Genomic DNA, 14,005 nt, shown 5'->3' on the forward strand with positions numbered 1-14,005 from the left:
AAGTCAGGACACTGCATGTTTGGAGTTTAACAGAGGAATCAACGAATCTCTGCTGTTCATTACTTTCATGAGAGCTGGAATGTGAAGCTTCTCAATCAAACTACATGGAAGTCAGTCAATGACAGAGCAGGGTCGGATCTCATGGGCGAAAGTTGACATGCACGGCATGGTGGTGAATATCAAGTAGTGTTTTATTATCAATCCTAACAATAGATAATATTATCCGAAATTATACACTCAAAAAGGATGTTAATTCTTAACACATTTTTTGTTATGACTATTACAATACGTTGTGTCATTTTGCGTGCCATTTTTTAATTCAAACTTTATCCAGCTAACTTTTCAGGAACGTTAATGGTTAATGTTTAATGTTTAAATTACTATATTTTGATTTACATTTTTTGAATTTTGACTTTTTAAATGTTGACTTTTTTTATGTAAAAGTAGGGGGATTAATAAATTCTATATAAGCTACATGTGAGTTTGTTGTGTTTTTATTGCATACAAGTTTTGTTCAATATTAGGCACTATTGAACTATGTAAGTGTGTGTAAAAAAAAAAAAAAAAAGTCTCAACATTTTCTGTGTAAGAGGAAGAACACATTGGTTGAGGTAAAAGCAACACAAAATGCGTTGTCCTTAACTACAGACAAATATGTGTTAAGAAAACAACAGTTTGTTTTCAACATCATTTTTTAAGTGTGTATGTGCTTCAAATGACATCCAATATCTACAGACAATCTTTCAGACTTTCTTATCCTAAAATAATTGAACAAACACTATGAACCATTGGCATAAAAAAAATAAACATGCCCATATTCTTTAAAAAAAAGAAAGAAACACAAGTGTACCATTGATTAAAAAAATAAAATAAAAAATAGGCTCAGCTTATAGTACTTTGTGAGCTTTCCTGACCATTTGACTACAATTTATTGGCTTAAAAAACAAACAACATTTCACAAATTCACATTTATTTATAAGCCAATACCAAAATGCACCTTTTGGTGCATTTTTGTTTATGAACAGGTAAATTGTGTATACAAAAAGGTACATACAGACTTAAAATATTAGCCATCATATCGTGTATGCACCATAATTAAGTACTGGTAAAATTTTCTATGTCAGTGCATGTCTGAGGGAAATATCTGAGAACATAGTTGTTGATTCATCCTTACAGAGCGGAGTAAGGGACGTGGTGAAGAAGTGAACACAGCGGCTCCATGAAATGGAGCAAAGTTCAGTTGGAAGCAATTACACACACCCCCAACCAATACCTCTAGCCAGAGATACAATAAAAGACAAATTACAATGAGGCGGCGTGTAAGCAGAGACACTGACAGCCTGGAATGCACCGTTTATTTACCCATGAGGAAAAAGAGGGCAAAAGGTACAAACCCGGAAGAGACGACGACGAGGAGGAGGGGGTTGAGAAAGAGGAGAAAATAACACATGAAAGCTGATGACACAGCTCACTCTGATCCTACAATGAAGGAATCCTCAAAAATGAACATCTGTGCGCATGTTTGCATGAAGACACACACAGATGGATGATGGTGGAGAGGTTAGCAGGGGGTGGGAAGATACAACGTGAGAAACTGCAGGCCTGGCTGAGCAGTGACAATGCATACATCACCTAAATTAATCAGCCAAACGGTAACAAACATTCTAGGGGAACCGCAGAAAACTTACTTTTCCCCTCAAACATCAACAACCCCAAACTAAAGCTCTGCTGTAACAAAGTTATGCTAAGAGGTAAACACATAATGATGCAAAATGTAAAATGATGCCTACTGCCCCTCCCAAACACATCTTTCCTTGTAATTCTTCAATACAAATTGGAATAAATGAACAAAAACTAAGCAATAGCGTGCTTTCACTAAAAGATGCGAATATACATTTATGCATTTGGCAGATGCTTTTATCCAAAGCGACTTGCATTGCATTTCAAGGTACACATTTACATTCTTATCAGTTCTTGCTTTCCCTGGGAATCGAACCCATGACCATGGCGTTGCAAGCACCAACGCTCTACTGTTTGAGCTACAACATATACAACACACAAACCTATTAATAAGTCACTGCTTATACAAACCTACTTACTTTCAACATTCAAACCAAAAGTATGCCTTGAGCGCACGTTCAGAACCAACTACTGTACAGAACTGAGCTCTTTAACTTCAAACAGCCTTAGAAGATCCACACAAACAACCTGAGGTTCAAAAAGGAGGTGTTTCTAGGTCAAAGCATGTCTTGTTTGGAAATTTGCAAGCCTACCATAAGCCGCATACGACCGAAACCACAAACACGCTCACTCTACAGCTCTTCAAGTCTAGATCCCCTTTATTTTTACACTCATATTCTTCCTGACTCTCAAAATCCATTTTTTTTTTAAAACAAAACATCTCCTTAACCTTCAGCATATGAAAGGTTTTAGCGCAGGAGTGCTATATTTTATCCCCCTTGATAAAGCAAACCAGCGGAAGACCTAGCCATTCTTTGACACTGTTTATAACCCGACATCTAAGGGTGGCTGAAATCCACCAGATGCCGAAACTGACGGACAAGCATCGAGGTAATGTGTAAGCCGTGTGTTAGAAAGAGAGAAGAGGGGATGGGGAAAGAGAAAGAGAGGGGCCCACGGGCAGGATGAGGTCAGGCCAAAGATCATATTTCCAAGTCCTCAAATCTACAACACTGCAACAATGATTCTGATATACCTGTTGGGCTTAGGAAACTGGATAGCCGTGAAGTTGGTGGGCAGAGCGGCAGAAATAAGTGATTGTGGCGGAGTAAACCTACACCGGGATAAACTTACGATGCTTTTGACTGACATCTCACCCATCTAGGATAATATATATGGAAAGGTATGTAAATAAATCAACCAATAAGAGGATCTTCTGCGCTCAAAGACTGAAAGGAGATCAAATGTGGCCATTTTGGGTTTCAGGTCGGTTCTCCATTTTGATTTTCAGAGAAATCATTGCTACGACTTTGCCCCACCTCAAATACATTCATCCAGGGTCTGCATGAGTGACTTGTGGCAAACCGAACAATCATACTAGACTAGAAAAAAAAAAAAAAAAAAATCACTTAAATGTCGGAGCCAGAGGTGGGACCGGAGCCGAGACATTTGGTTTTGATGACCGTTTTAAGAGTTCCCATCACCTCGTCAGTTAAATTGACGGAGGTCTGTGAGGGAGCTCTTCAACCGCCTCCACCCGTCTGCACGAACACACACCACCTCAATCCTCCATTCTCTCCAAAGGCTTTTTTACATGTGTATGAGGTGCAGAATTAGGCAATCGAATGGGTCGTATATAAGCGGGCTGAAACGAGTCCTGGTCTGAGGCTCATCAGGGGGAGTCTTGATGTTGGCCGTGGGAGTAATTAGCAGGGATTACAGGAAATCTGGAACATTCCCAGAGCTGAGGGCTTCTACCCAAAACCCAGATGAGCCCCTGGCCTACATCTCTCAGCTCTCAAAACAGCCTTAAATGATTGTTAGAGGCAGGAGAAAAACCACAGACATAATATAGTCATGATTATCATTATTGCTTTACATTAAGGTTGTTTTGATACAATCATACGTTTAGTAACACTTTACAATGAGGTTTAATTTATTAACATTAAGGTCCACTGTTAGTAATACTTTTACAGCATTTATTAATCATAATTTGTTATTTCTACATTTTCTAATACATTTTTCACATTAAAGGTGCATTGCGCAAGTCTCTGAGTTTTTGCAGAACTATGCCCCCTCTGGCGACAAGCGAAACTGCAATCAGAGGTGTGCACGCTCATTCCGTCCCGAATCCCTCTTATTTATTTTACTGTACAGGATTATAGAGGCAATCGCAGTGATCAGAGAAGGGCTCATTCAGCCCATCAGGCAATTGTTTAAGCATGTATGGGTTAGAAAAACGGGTATTTTTAACATGAAATGTTGCGCAATGCACCTTTAAGTTGCATAAATTCACATTAGTTAATGAATTATGAATGAACATGAAATGCCCATAAAATAATAAATGCTGTAAAAATTGTTCATGGATATAGTTTTATAGTTTAACACATTAACTAGTGTTAATGATTTGAACTTTGTTCTAAAGTGTTATCGACTTATAGTATTTATTTGTATGTGCTTTCACATTGTTTTTGTGTCGAGACATTTGGGGTGAGTGAGTACGTTTTTAAAAGAAGTGTAATATTTAATGCAGTAAAACAGTAATATTAAGAACTATTACTACAATTGAAAACAACTTTTCTATTTGAATATATAAAAAATGTGTTTTATTCCTGTGATGGAAAAGCTATATTTTCATCATCATTACGCCAGTCTTCAGTGTCACATGATCCTTCAGAAATCATTTTAATATGCTGATCTGAAGTGCTCAAGAAACACTTCTTATCGATGTTGAAAACGGTTGTGCTGTTTTCATCATATTTTGATGGTCACAATTAAGTCGTTGAACCTTTACATACCATACATTTACATGTATCCATATCATTTGGTTGATTTTATGCAGTTTTTTGAGGTGTAAAAAAAATGATGTGAAGAATCTTGGGAGAAGATCTCTGAGCACTGCTCAAAGCTGGAGGACCAACACCAACCTGACTGAAACCAGCTCAAAAAACAAAAACAAAAAAAGACACCACCTCTCAAATAACGCACACAGGGAGCTTTCGCAGAGGAATGAGGGCAAGGGAATGTCCCAGTGGAGAACTGTATCCAAAGTTCCAGACTCTAGTCAGTCTTGAATACTCCACCACATAGCGGCCATGCTAATGCCTGAAGGCAAAGCCACGGGAGGAAGGGTTTGAGCAAACAGCAGCCATCGCTGTAGCAGTCTGTTTTGGTATTAAAATCATCTGGAAAGCTTCCCACACACAGAGCAGAAAGGGAGGTGAAAAGAGTGGGGCAAATGAAAAGAACGAGGGGATAACACTTGGATAAGAGAGAGAGAGAGGGAAAAAAGTAGCTGCTTCGGCACAGACACTTCCTACAAAGCTGTTCCTATCCAGCGGGATGCAAGGGAACAGGAACAGACCCACCGGCCAAGTTTGGGGGCCCAGGGAGTGTCGATTTAACAGCATGCAAATGGGAAGTGTTAACAAGGAACTTCAGTGCCAGCCTGTATCTGCCTTCAAGTGTGGAAAGCCACAAACACAGGGCCCAATATTACACAGCACCCATCCGACATCACTCTGTACTGTGCCAGATTTACTCAGGGAAAACCACAATCTACACTAACAATTGTCACAAGAGACACATGTCTTGGGTCGAGGAAGTTTGGGGATTTTTTTTTCAAGTCTGTGCACATCTGCCTCATTCAGAGCGCACGGATGATTCAGGGTGAGTCAGAGCTCATGAATCCAACCCCGGGGAACGTTTCGGAGCGTTCTTCGCATTCCCTGCGAGCGGGTCGCTCGCTCTCGCTCATATGTGGTGGCAGCTCCTCTTAGTGACATGTAAAGTTGCCTCTCACTTCCACCGTTTTCTGTCTGTCAAAACTCCTTCCTCTTTCATTCAACAGTCAGTCAAATCTCTGTTGAAGATCCTCCAGCTGAGTCTTTGTTGCTGCTCCTGGCTCTCTGAGGTCCCAGTGAGGAGGTCTTGGTGGTCCCATGTGGAATGTGCTAAGGAGGGGGCAGAATTGGGCTAAAAGGGGTGCCCCATTGATCCCACACACTACACTTACCCCCCACCAGGTCCTCTTTTTTTTTTTGGGTGCAGGGGGCTTAGAGAGGAAGCCAAGTAAGAGCTAAAAAAAAGAGACTTTCTTCAGATCAGCTTGTACAGCCTGATCTGAATAAGCCACCAATTCACCAAAACGTAAAATAGTTATGAATTACCATAAGAGTATGTTGGCCAGGTTGCGCTGCACTACCACTTCTCCTCCTACCTGCTCATGACCAAACATTGCTTGGTTCACATTCACAAGACCACTTCCTTCTGATAGCCAAACTCAATTACAGGCCGTTTTCAACTGGGCTCAGGTCACTGAGAGCACAGCGCACAGATCAGCTCTGTTTCAGTCTCTCCCACAGCAGGAAAAACACTGCTTTTCAAACCCATCTACAGACAATTCAATATTTCACAAAGAATAGTTGACATTTAAATATCAAAAACAGTGTTTTTCTGTGTGACGTGGGAAAAAAACTATTTAAATTTTTTTTTTAATAAGCACTTTTAATGATCTCATATTAAAATTAGTACATTTAAAATGAATTTGTAACTAAAGGACTATTTGAGCAAACAAAAACTAAAAAAAAAGTCCACTACTGTTAAAAAGTTTTGTTCAGTAATATTTTGAAATAATACTTTTACTCAGCAAAGATACATTAAATTGATCCAAAGTGACAGTAAAGATTTATCATGTTTCAAAAGATTTTTATTTAATGCATCAACAAAAAAAAAAAGTTTTCAAAAAATATTACGCAGCACAACTGTTGTCAACATTGAAAATAATAAAAAATATTCTAGAGCAGCAAATCAGCATATTAGACGGATTTCTGAAGGATCATGTGACTTTTCAGTAATGATGCTGAAAATTCAGCTTTGCGTCACAGGGTGTAACCCTGTTACAAAAATTTGTTATTAAAATTTAAGTTAATGTGCATAATCACTGTAAAACTAATAATTCACAAAATTTTGAAGTGTTTTTATTTAATAGTACACACACACAGCTGCCAACAGTGACAACTAATGTGATTTGTTCTTTAATTATCGCACTTGCGAGATTTTCCTCTGATTAGCTGGAGCAGTGTGTGTGTGTGTGTGTGTGTGTGTGTGTGTGTGTGTGTGTGTGTGTGTGTGTGTGTGTGTGTGTGTGTGTGTGTGTGTGTGTGTGTGTGTGTGTGTGTGTGTGTGTGTGGTGGGGCGCTCTGATCTGACACAGTGGCAGACAGAGGTCTCATTAACTTGGCATAAATGAACTTTCTTTCTGGGATGATCAACTTCTTGTGACACTCAACCCATCTGACTGTCAGTTGAGGAAAAATTAAGTTGTTTGCCTTTTACCCAACTAAACAGCTGAATTCAAGTCTACCTTTTATCCTGTAATGCACTGACTGCATAGAGATGAACTCCCATGCTTTAATATGTAACGTTCAAATGAGGTGGAATAACACCTGCTGTTCTGCATTTTTAGTGGATGCAAGACTACAACAAATGAGCTCATATCTATTCTCTATATCTAATCGCCAACTCTTTGGGGGGAAATGTGCAGTGCATAATGGATTTAGACATTGTACAAAACACAACAGCTGAGAGTTCTGCAATCCCATCAGTAGCTGATAGGTATGCTACGATCAGGAATTTTGCAGCCGATACTAACTACCGATTTCTTGTCATCATATTTGGCCAATTCAGATCCCGATCATTGAAGCTCTATAAGTGATATGAAAGCTCTCTATTGGCAGTCACCCCTTACACCCTGATGGCATTTTTAATGATTTTAAGTGTTTTCAAGTGGCATACATAAAAATAATGGCTTAATTTTAGTAACTCTACAAAAAAACAAAAAAAAACAATGTCCGATTAGTCTCATCAACACATCATCCCTAGCCACCATACCCAAGATCAAGTTTCCATTGGTTGAACTTTCAAATGGCGATCAGATCCCGCAAGTCCTATAGCTTTAGCCACGCAGCATGCCACATCACTCCATGAGGATTTTCTCAAGATCTACGCATCATGTTATGTTGTGAGTGGGCTCGTTTGAATCGAGACAACCTGCTCTAAATAAAGATGTGTGATTTACTATGGTTCCCTAATGTTTCACGAAGTTATAAATCAGAGCGTGGCGCAAAAGTCTCATCTCTATATATACACATGCATGTCGACGGCAACTTTTCAAGATTTTACCTCATCAAATTGTGATTGGTTCGTGAGATCGGCCAAATTTAGTGACTACCGATCAAATCATAGAATGCGATTATAGGCCAATACCGCTTTGCGTCCGATCGATCGGAGCATCCCTAGTAGCTGAAAACATTATCAAATTTTTTAAACTTTTTTAAAGGAAAAAGGGTAGAACTTCTTGCAAAAATGTATCTATTTCTTGATGCATCTAAGCTACAGGCCAAAGATTAAGTGTGTCCAATTCAGATCTGATCTGTACAATATCAAGAGGCCAGTGAAGTCATCGCCTCTCAGAATCTCATAATGGACTGAAGTAATTAAGAGTAGGATGAATCTTTCAGGAGAAAGGGGAGGAAACATGTCTGATCTTTGCCATTGTCCATACCTGAGGCATGACATAAGAGCAAACTGCCAACTATAAAGCAAAGCAGATTTCTCCCGAGCAGGGAAAAGCATTCTGCTGGATCTCTATGAGGAGCTGTTGACAAGGCGAGATCCCAATCTGGTCAGTATTAACCACCCCTCCTGCGAACCTTTTGAAGATGGGCCGCCTGCCACTGGGCGGGAGGCAATTGACACACGTGTTTTACGACATCTAGGCCAATCAAACTATCACAAGCAGTGAGGCTTTTTATAAGAAGGCCAGGCAGTGCTTTCGGTTTAGCTGAGGATTGGAGGACACTGGCGGTTTAGTCCTCAGCAGGGATCTATGTACTTCAGGGCTTAAAGAACTATGAAGCTGTGCAATAATCCACCGTCCTCTCAAACTGAGAGGATCTAGAGAGGCACTCTGACCATGAAGAAAGATCTCACCTCTGCTTAACCAAAAGCTCCCCGCTCTCAAAATCTCCTTACAAAAACCATGCTTATCAAGCAGAGAAACACACAAAAACTTTGCAACACCAATTTCACACCACAACCATCACCTGGGTACAGCTTATTTGAGTTGGTAGCATAAAGTGCTAAATGTAGGTCTCCGCGAACTAAACACAGTATGACTCACTCATTAAAACCATAAAATTTCTGCTATACTTACACGTCTACCTTGCCTTTAAAGACACAATTAGCTTTTAAAATATTTATGCGTCAAGGGTTGTGAAGTATTTAGCTAATCCATCATCATACATTAACCACATTTGTAAGACAAATAGCAAGAGGTTAAGAGGCAAAAATTAAAGTGGTAGTTCAGCCAAACAAGAATATAAATATAGAGAGTTTTAAGGTTCTAATGAACTTCTGACTAACATTTAAAGACACAAATAGCATTAAAAGGAAGGAAATCATGCATTAACACCATATTTGTAAAAAAAAATAGGAACCAAATTATTTCCTGAATATTGTTTCAGTTCCTTATTGTGAGCCCTTATGGTTAAAGGCATTTACATAAGTAGCGAGTGAAAATTTCTCATCCTTTCAGTGCAAATCAAAAGCAGCTCCAGGAAATCTTGCCGTGTTGGACGCAGTGCCTGCAAAAGCCATAACATTTTCAACTTCTGATTTACAACTCCAGCTAAAGCAAAACGGCATTCCAAAGAACAGTGAAACGACCAGTCTTTCTTGACTAGTGTGAGTGACATGAAAAACTATTGTTTATGAATAATAATACCCTTACTAATGACTTGCTGGAACGCAGAATAATCATCATGCATGGAGTGTAATTTTGACCATTTGCCTGATTAGTGCTACGTTTAGGACTGGTTCAAACCATGAAGATGGAATTGTGCTTCAGGACTACAGAAGAATAAAGAAGACCTGTTTTGACTACAAGGTGAAGAGGGCCAGCTCTGAAAGCCAGAACCAGGGGGCCACTGCCAGTTCAATTAGGTTCTCCTGTGGACCATTTTCTCCCTAGCAACAGGAGACATTGTTAAGCCAAAGCAGGGCTTTTTGTGCTTCCTTTTTTTTTCCTTTCTAAAAACCTCCACCCCTCAGCGAAAGCAGACCATGTCACTTTCTCTGTATCAATTATCTCAGTCTCTTATTGACAAAGGCATGCTAACTGAGGTCAGTCTTGCACAGGGTCCCGACGCATTTTGTGCACCATTGTGAGAGGCACACACACGCATGGCACCCAAACCTACCCTCTAAATGAGCCATTATAATTCATTCTTTACAGCAATCGCAACAAAACTGGTGATTTGACACAATAAAACATGACAAATGCAGACATGTTGGGGAACACTTAAAGTTTGCATTACAATGACATCCCAGGGAAGACAATGGACCTGTTGGGCTGGTGTAAAATACAGGGAAAATTAAGGCTCAATTGTTCCCCTTCACCTAGCTGCAGTCATGCATTCACTTGGTATAATCAGTAAAAATCGAGATTATAGGATTACATTAGATAATACACATTACACAAAAGCTCATTCAGGTCCTTAAATTTGACTGATTTTAAAATGCTTTTAGCAGAGCATCAATTAAATGACTAATGATATGCAACAATGCGGAGGAAAAATGTGATAGAATTTTTTTTTTCCCTCTTTTAAGTGTACTATTTTACATTGAGGATGTCCAAATTAGAATTTGAAATTTCCAGGAAATTCAAGTAAACTTTTATATCATATTTTGGCTGCATTTGTAAATTCATAAAAACAGTAAAACAGGCACATAATATCGTAGAACTGGCATATCGTTTGCAGGCCCCTGAATCTAATCAAACTGTAATCGTGGCAGGTTTTGAGGTATTTGCAAAGATTGTATTGCTGGCTAATAGAATCAATGTGATGAAATGTCCAATTTACACCCCTAGAGAGGAGTGAGAAGCTGTCACTCTTATCCACACATGGATCAAAGCCTAAATTGCTTAATGACACTCAAAGCGCCCTTTGGCTTCTTTTGGGCCTATTTTTACTGTCTGAGAAGAAATATACAAACTAATTGGGTTTTTTTTTTTTGCCTGAAGCACAAGTTAATAACTACTTAAACTGTAAAAAGTTGTAAACTGCTGTATAAAGGGAATATCATAGGCCTACTCCCAAAAAACAGCAGCACTCTTTCTTTTGTGATATTGCCTGAAACTTTATAATACATACTTGCAGTGTCACACCAATTTCAGATGAGTGTAACCTAGTGAGTTTCATTCATGTCTGTGCATTGATTTATGATTAGATTCAATGTCCTAAATGGAGAGTGTCCTACAGGTATGTCTCCTTGGACGAAGCATTCGGACTGACCTCCAAGTCAGGAAAACTTTCTCTTTTATTTAACGGGAAACAAGTCAGTAAATAAACCCAAACGGTGTCCCGGGGCTACTTTCTCTCATTCATTCAAACCTTGAAGAGGAGCTAAAAACTGCAACTTGTTACACCCCCTTGCCCCAATTCCCGCTCCAGATAAAATCAGCGCATTTACATGAGCATTAGCGCGTCTGAATGACAATCACTGTCCGATGACTGACTCTCGCTTACAATGACAAAGTACACCACTTTGAAACAAAGACAGCAGCTGGGGGTGCAGAGGGGAGGAACGACGGAACACTTGTAACTATAGAAATGTAATCACGAGCTGCATCCCGTTTAAAAGATGCAGTAACTGCCTACTTACAATCCGAAGTGCGGTAACGTACATGTAAGCTGGAGAAAGCGACTTAAAGGGACAGTTCACCCTAAATAAAAAAATCTGGCATGTACTCAAAACTCGTGTTTTTTTCAAAACATTTTGGCTTTTTACTTACGTGGAACACAAAATATTATGTTAGGTAGAATGACAGTCCCACCATTCACTTTGATTGCATCCCTTTTTTATATAATGCAAGTGAATGGGGACTGGGGCTGTCATGCTTAACATCATTCATGTTCCACAGTAGAAATGAAATAAGGGAACAAAATGAGGACGTGTAGACAGTATTAATTTATTTATTTTGGTGAACTATCCCATAGCCTACTGTAGGCTACGTCATGTACTATGTTAGTCACCATAATGACCTAATGAAATGTAAGGCCGATACGATGAGTGAACAATGGGCCTATTAGAAAATAAAAGTTTTAAAAAAATACAGAAAATCAATGTGGACAGAGAAAAACTTGGGCCGTTTTGTAAACTTTATACACTTTCTTAGAAAATACAAAACAGACATTTGCAGCCTGCCTTGTCGAACTGTTATGTCCTTCACTTTATTTGTCCGATTGTGTATTTACACAACTTGCTTTAGTTGCTACATAAAGCCTTTATTCTCAAATCTTTCTTGAAACAACTGTCACAAACTATGTTAGGTAAATAAAATCAGTGTAACTCACCATGCACTCCTTTGTTGGGAACATCGTTGACGTTGAAACCTTTCGAACTGTAGGCAGTTCTGACTTCATTGCAGTTCTTTAACTTTTGCTCAGCCTGAGCCGACGCCAAAACCACAACCGACATACATACAGTAAAAACAACGAACATCTTCATCGCTGACTGCTTGAGCAATGTAGCCGCAACACCAAAAAGTAATAGAAAACAAAAAAAGAGAAAAAGTTAAGTCACGAAATCTTTTTGATTCGCGCTTCTGATTTCCTCATGGGGATGCGGCGTCCCTGTTGAACTTCTTTTAGCCGCTCGGATCTCGCGAACTGGATTTTCTTGAGCAATAAAAACCGGGCCTCTAAAAAGTACAACGAGCGAAACAATCCCGCAGTGTATAACGAATAAAAGTAACAACAAAAAGCAAAGTAGTCAGGAGTTTGAAGTCAGGACTTTTTTTTTCTTTTCTTTTTTTTAAGAAAAACAAAAGCAAATCTGCTCAATGTCCAGCGCTATGCACGCGCACACATGTTCAATGAAGTAAAGGCAAGGCACTTCTTAACCAGTTTCTTCTATTGAAAAGAATCTGCAAGGCAGTTTGCTCTGTCGAAGAAGAAGAGAGAAAATTGTGATAAAAAGTTTAAGGAAAGTTTTCCCCCTCTCGCGCTGGTGTGCAATCGGGACGCAGAGTGGGAATCGAGGAGTTGCTTGTGCGCGCGGCGAGATCTCAGCACAGAGTCAGGAGGACTGCGCGAGCACGAAGCTGAGTTCCGGACAAAGAGAGCTGGCCACGCGAAACACACGGGGTGGAGCATGGCGCGCGCAGGAGGTTACATTGACTTAGAATATTACAGTCTGCCAGCACTCAAGTACATAATTGTTCAAATCATTCCTGTACTGAGTAGATTGTTGACATTTTACAGGAGTTTTTGCCACTTATTTGATGCTTATATAGGCTATAGACAGGTGTACAGATAGATAGATAGATAGATAGATAGATAGATAGATAGATAGATAGATAGATAGATAGATAGATAGATAGATAGATAGACCTTTTGTATTATCAATCAGCTCACAAGAAAGGCACTAAACAGGTGAGAATGTAACCTCCTGATATGTCTGCATGTCATGAAATGTTACACAGATCTGCAAAGGTTGTGGTGTGGCCAGCAGCTCAACGACAGCCCTGAAGAATGGGAGAGAGAGGCTGAAAGAAACATAGAGAGAGACACTCGGTGGAATCTCATTCCATAATGAGCAACCTCACCGAAACATCTCACTCAGATTATGACAGTCCTCAGGGACAGCAGCCCGTCTTTCCAACAATGACACAGGCCATAATTAGAGCGGTTTTGAACTGTGCATAATGTGGTTGTTGTGAAACTCCTGAGACTTGAGCTTTTTTTGGAAAGGAAGGACCACATATATTTTGCTGCATATACAGTATGCAGCAATTACATTTTTGCCTAAACTAGTGCATACGATAATCTGTTTTAGGCAAAAATGTAATATGTGATCTGATCATCATTATTCCTTTATGGATTATTTTATATATGAGAAAGTAATATGATCCAGATTGTTCTATCATTGCTACAGTAAGTATCTATAAGCAATGATGCCTGATGTTCTCTCAAATGGTTTTCATGTGGCCTTCGTTATATGCAGTGATTTATTTTTCCTTAATTTCATTCACATTGAAAATAGTTTTCTATTCATTCTTAACCTTGAAGTGCACCAGCAGAGAGGGCACACTTTGACATGTCTGGATGTGCTGGAGCATGTGTATGTTTCATGTGTTGTTGTGGCTGTGTGTGTGTGTGTGTGTGTGTGTGTGTGTGTGTGTGTGTGTGTGTGTGTGTGTGTGTGCATGGTCTAGGGGGGAGCTCTAGCAAACTGACATTCCCAACTATTGTGTCCCCAC

General features: G+C 39.5%; 1 protein-coding gene across 1 annotated transcript in view; it reads right to left on the minus strand.

The window, feature by feature from the left end:
- gpc4 (glypican 4) overlaps nt 1–12,824 on the minus strand; it is a 38,293-nt gene extending 25,469 nt beyond the window's left edge. The window contains exon 1 of the mRNA XM_079893269.1: nt 12,099–12,824. Within this exon, the coding sequence (XP_079749395.1) occupies nt 12,099–12,252 (154 nt within the window). The 5' untranslated portion in view covers nt 12,253–12,824. The remainder of the gene's footprint in view (nt 1–12,098) is intronic.
- Between the last annotated feature and the right edge of the window lie 1,181 nt (nt 12,825–14,005).

Source organism: Squalius cephalus (genome assembly GCF_949319135.1).
Source record: "Squalius cephalus genome assembly, chromosome: 14".
Taxonomy (NCBI): Eukaryota; Metazoa; Chordata; class Actinopteri; order Cypriniformes; family Leuciscidae; genus Squalius; species Squalius cephalus.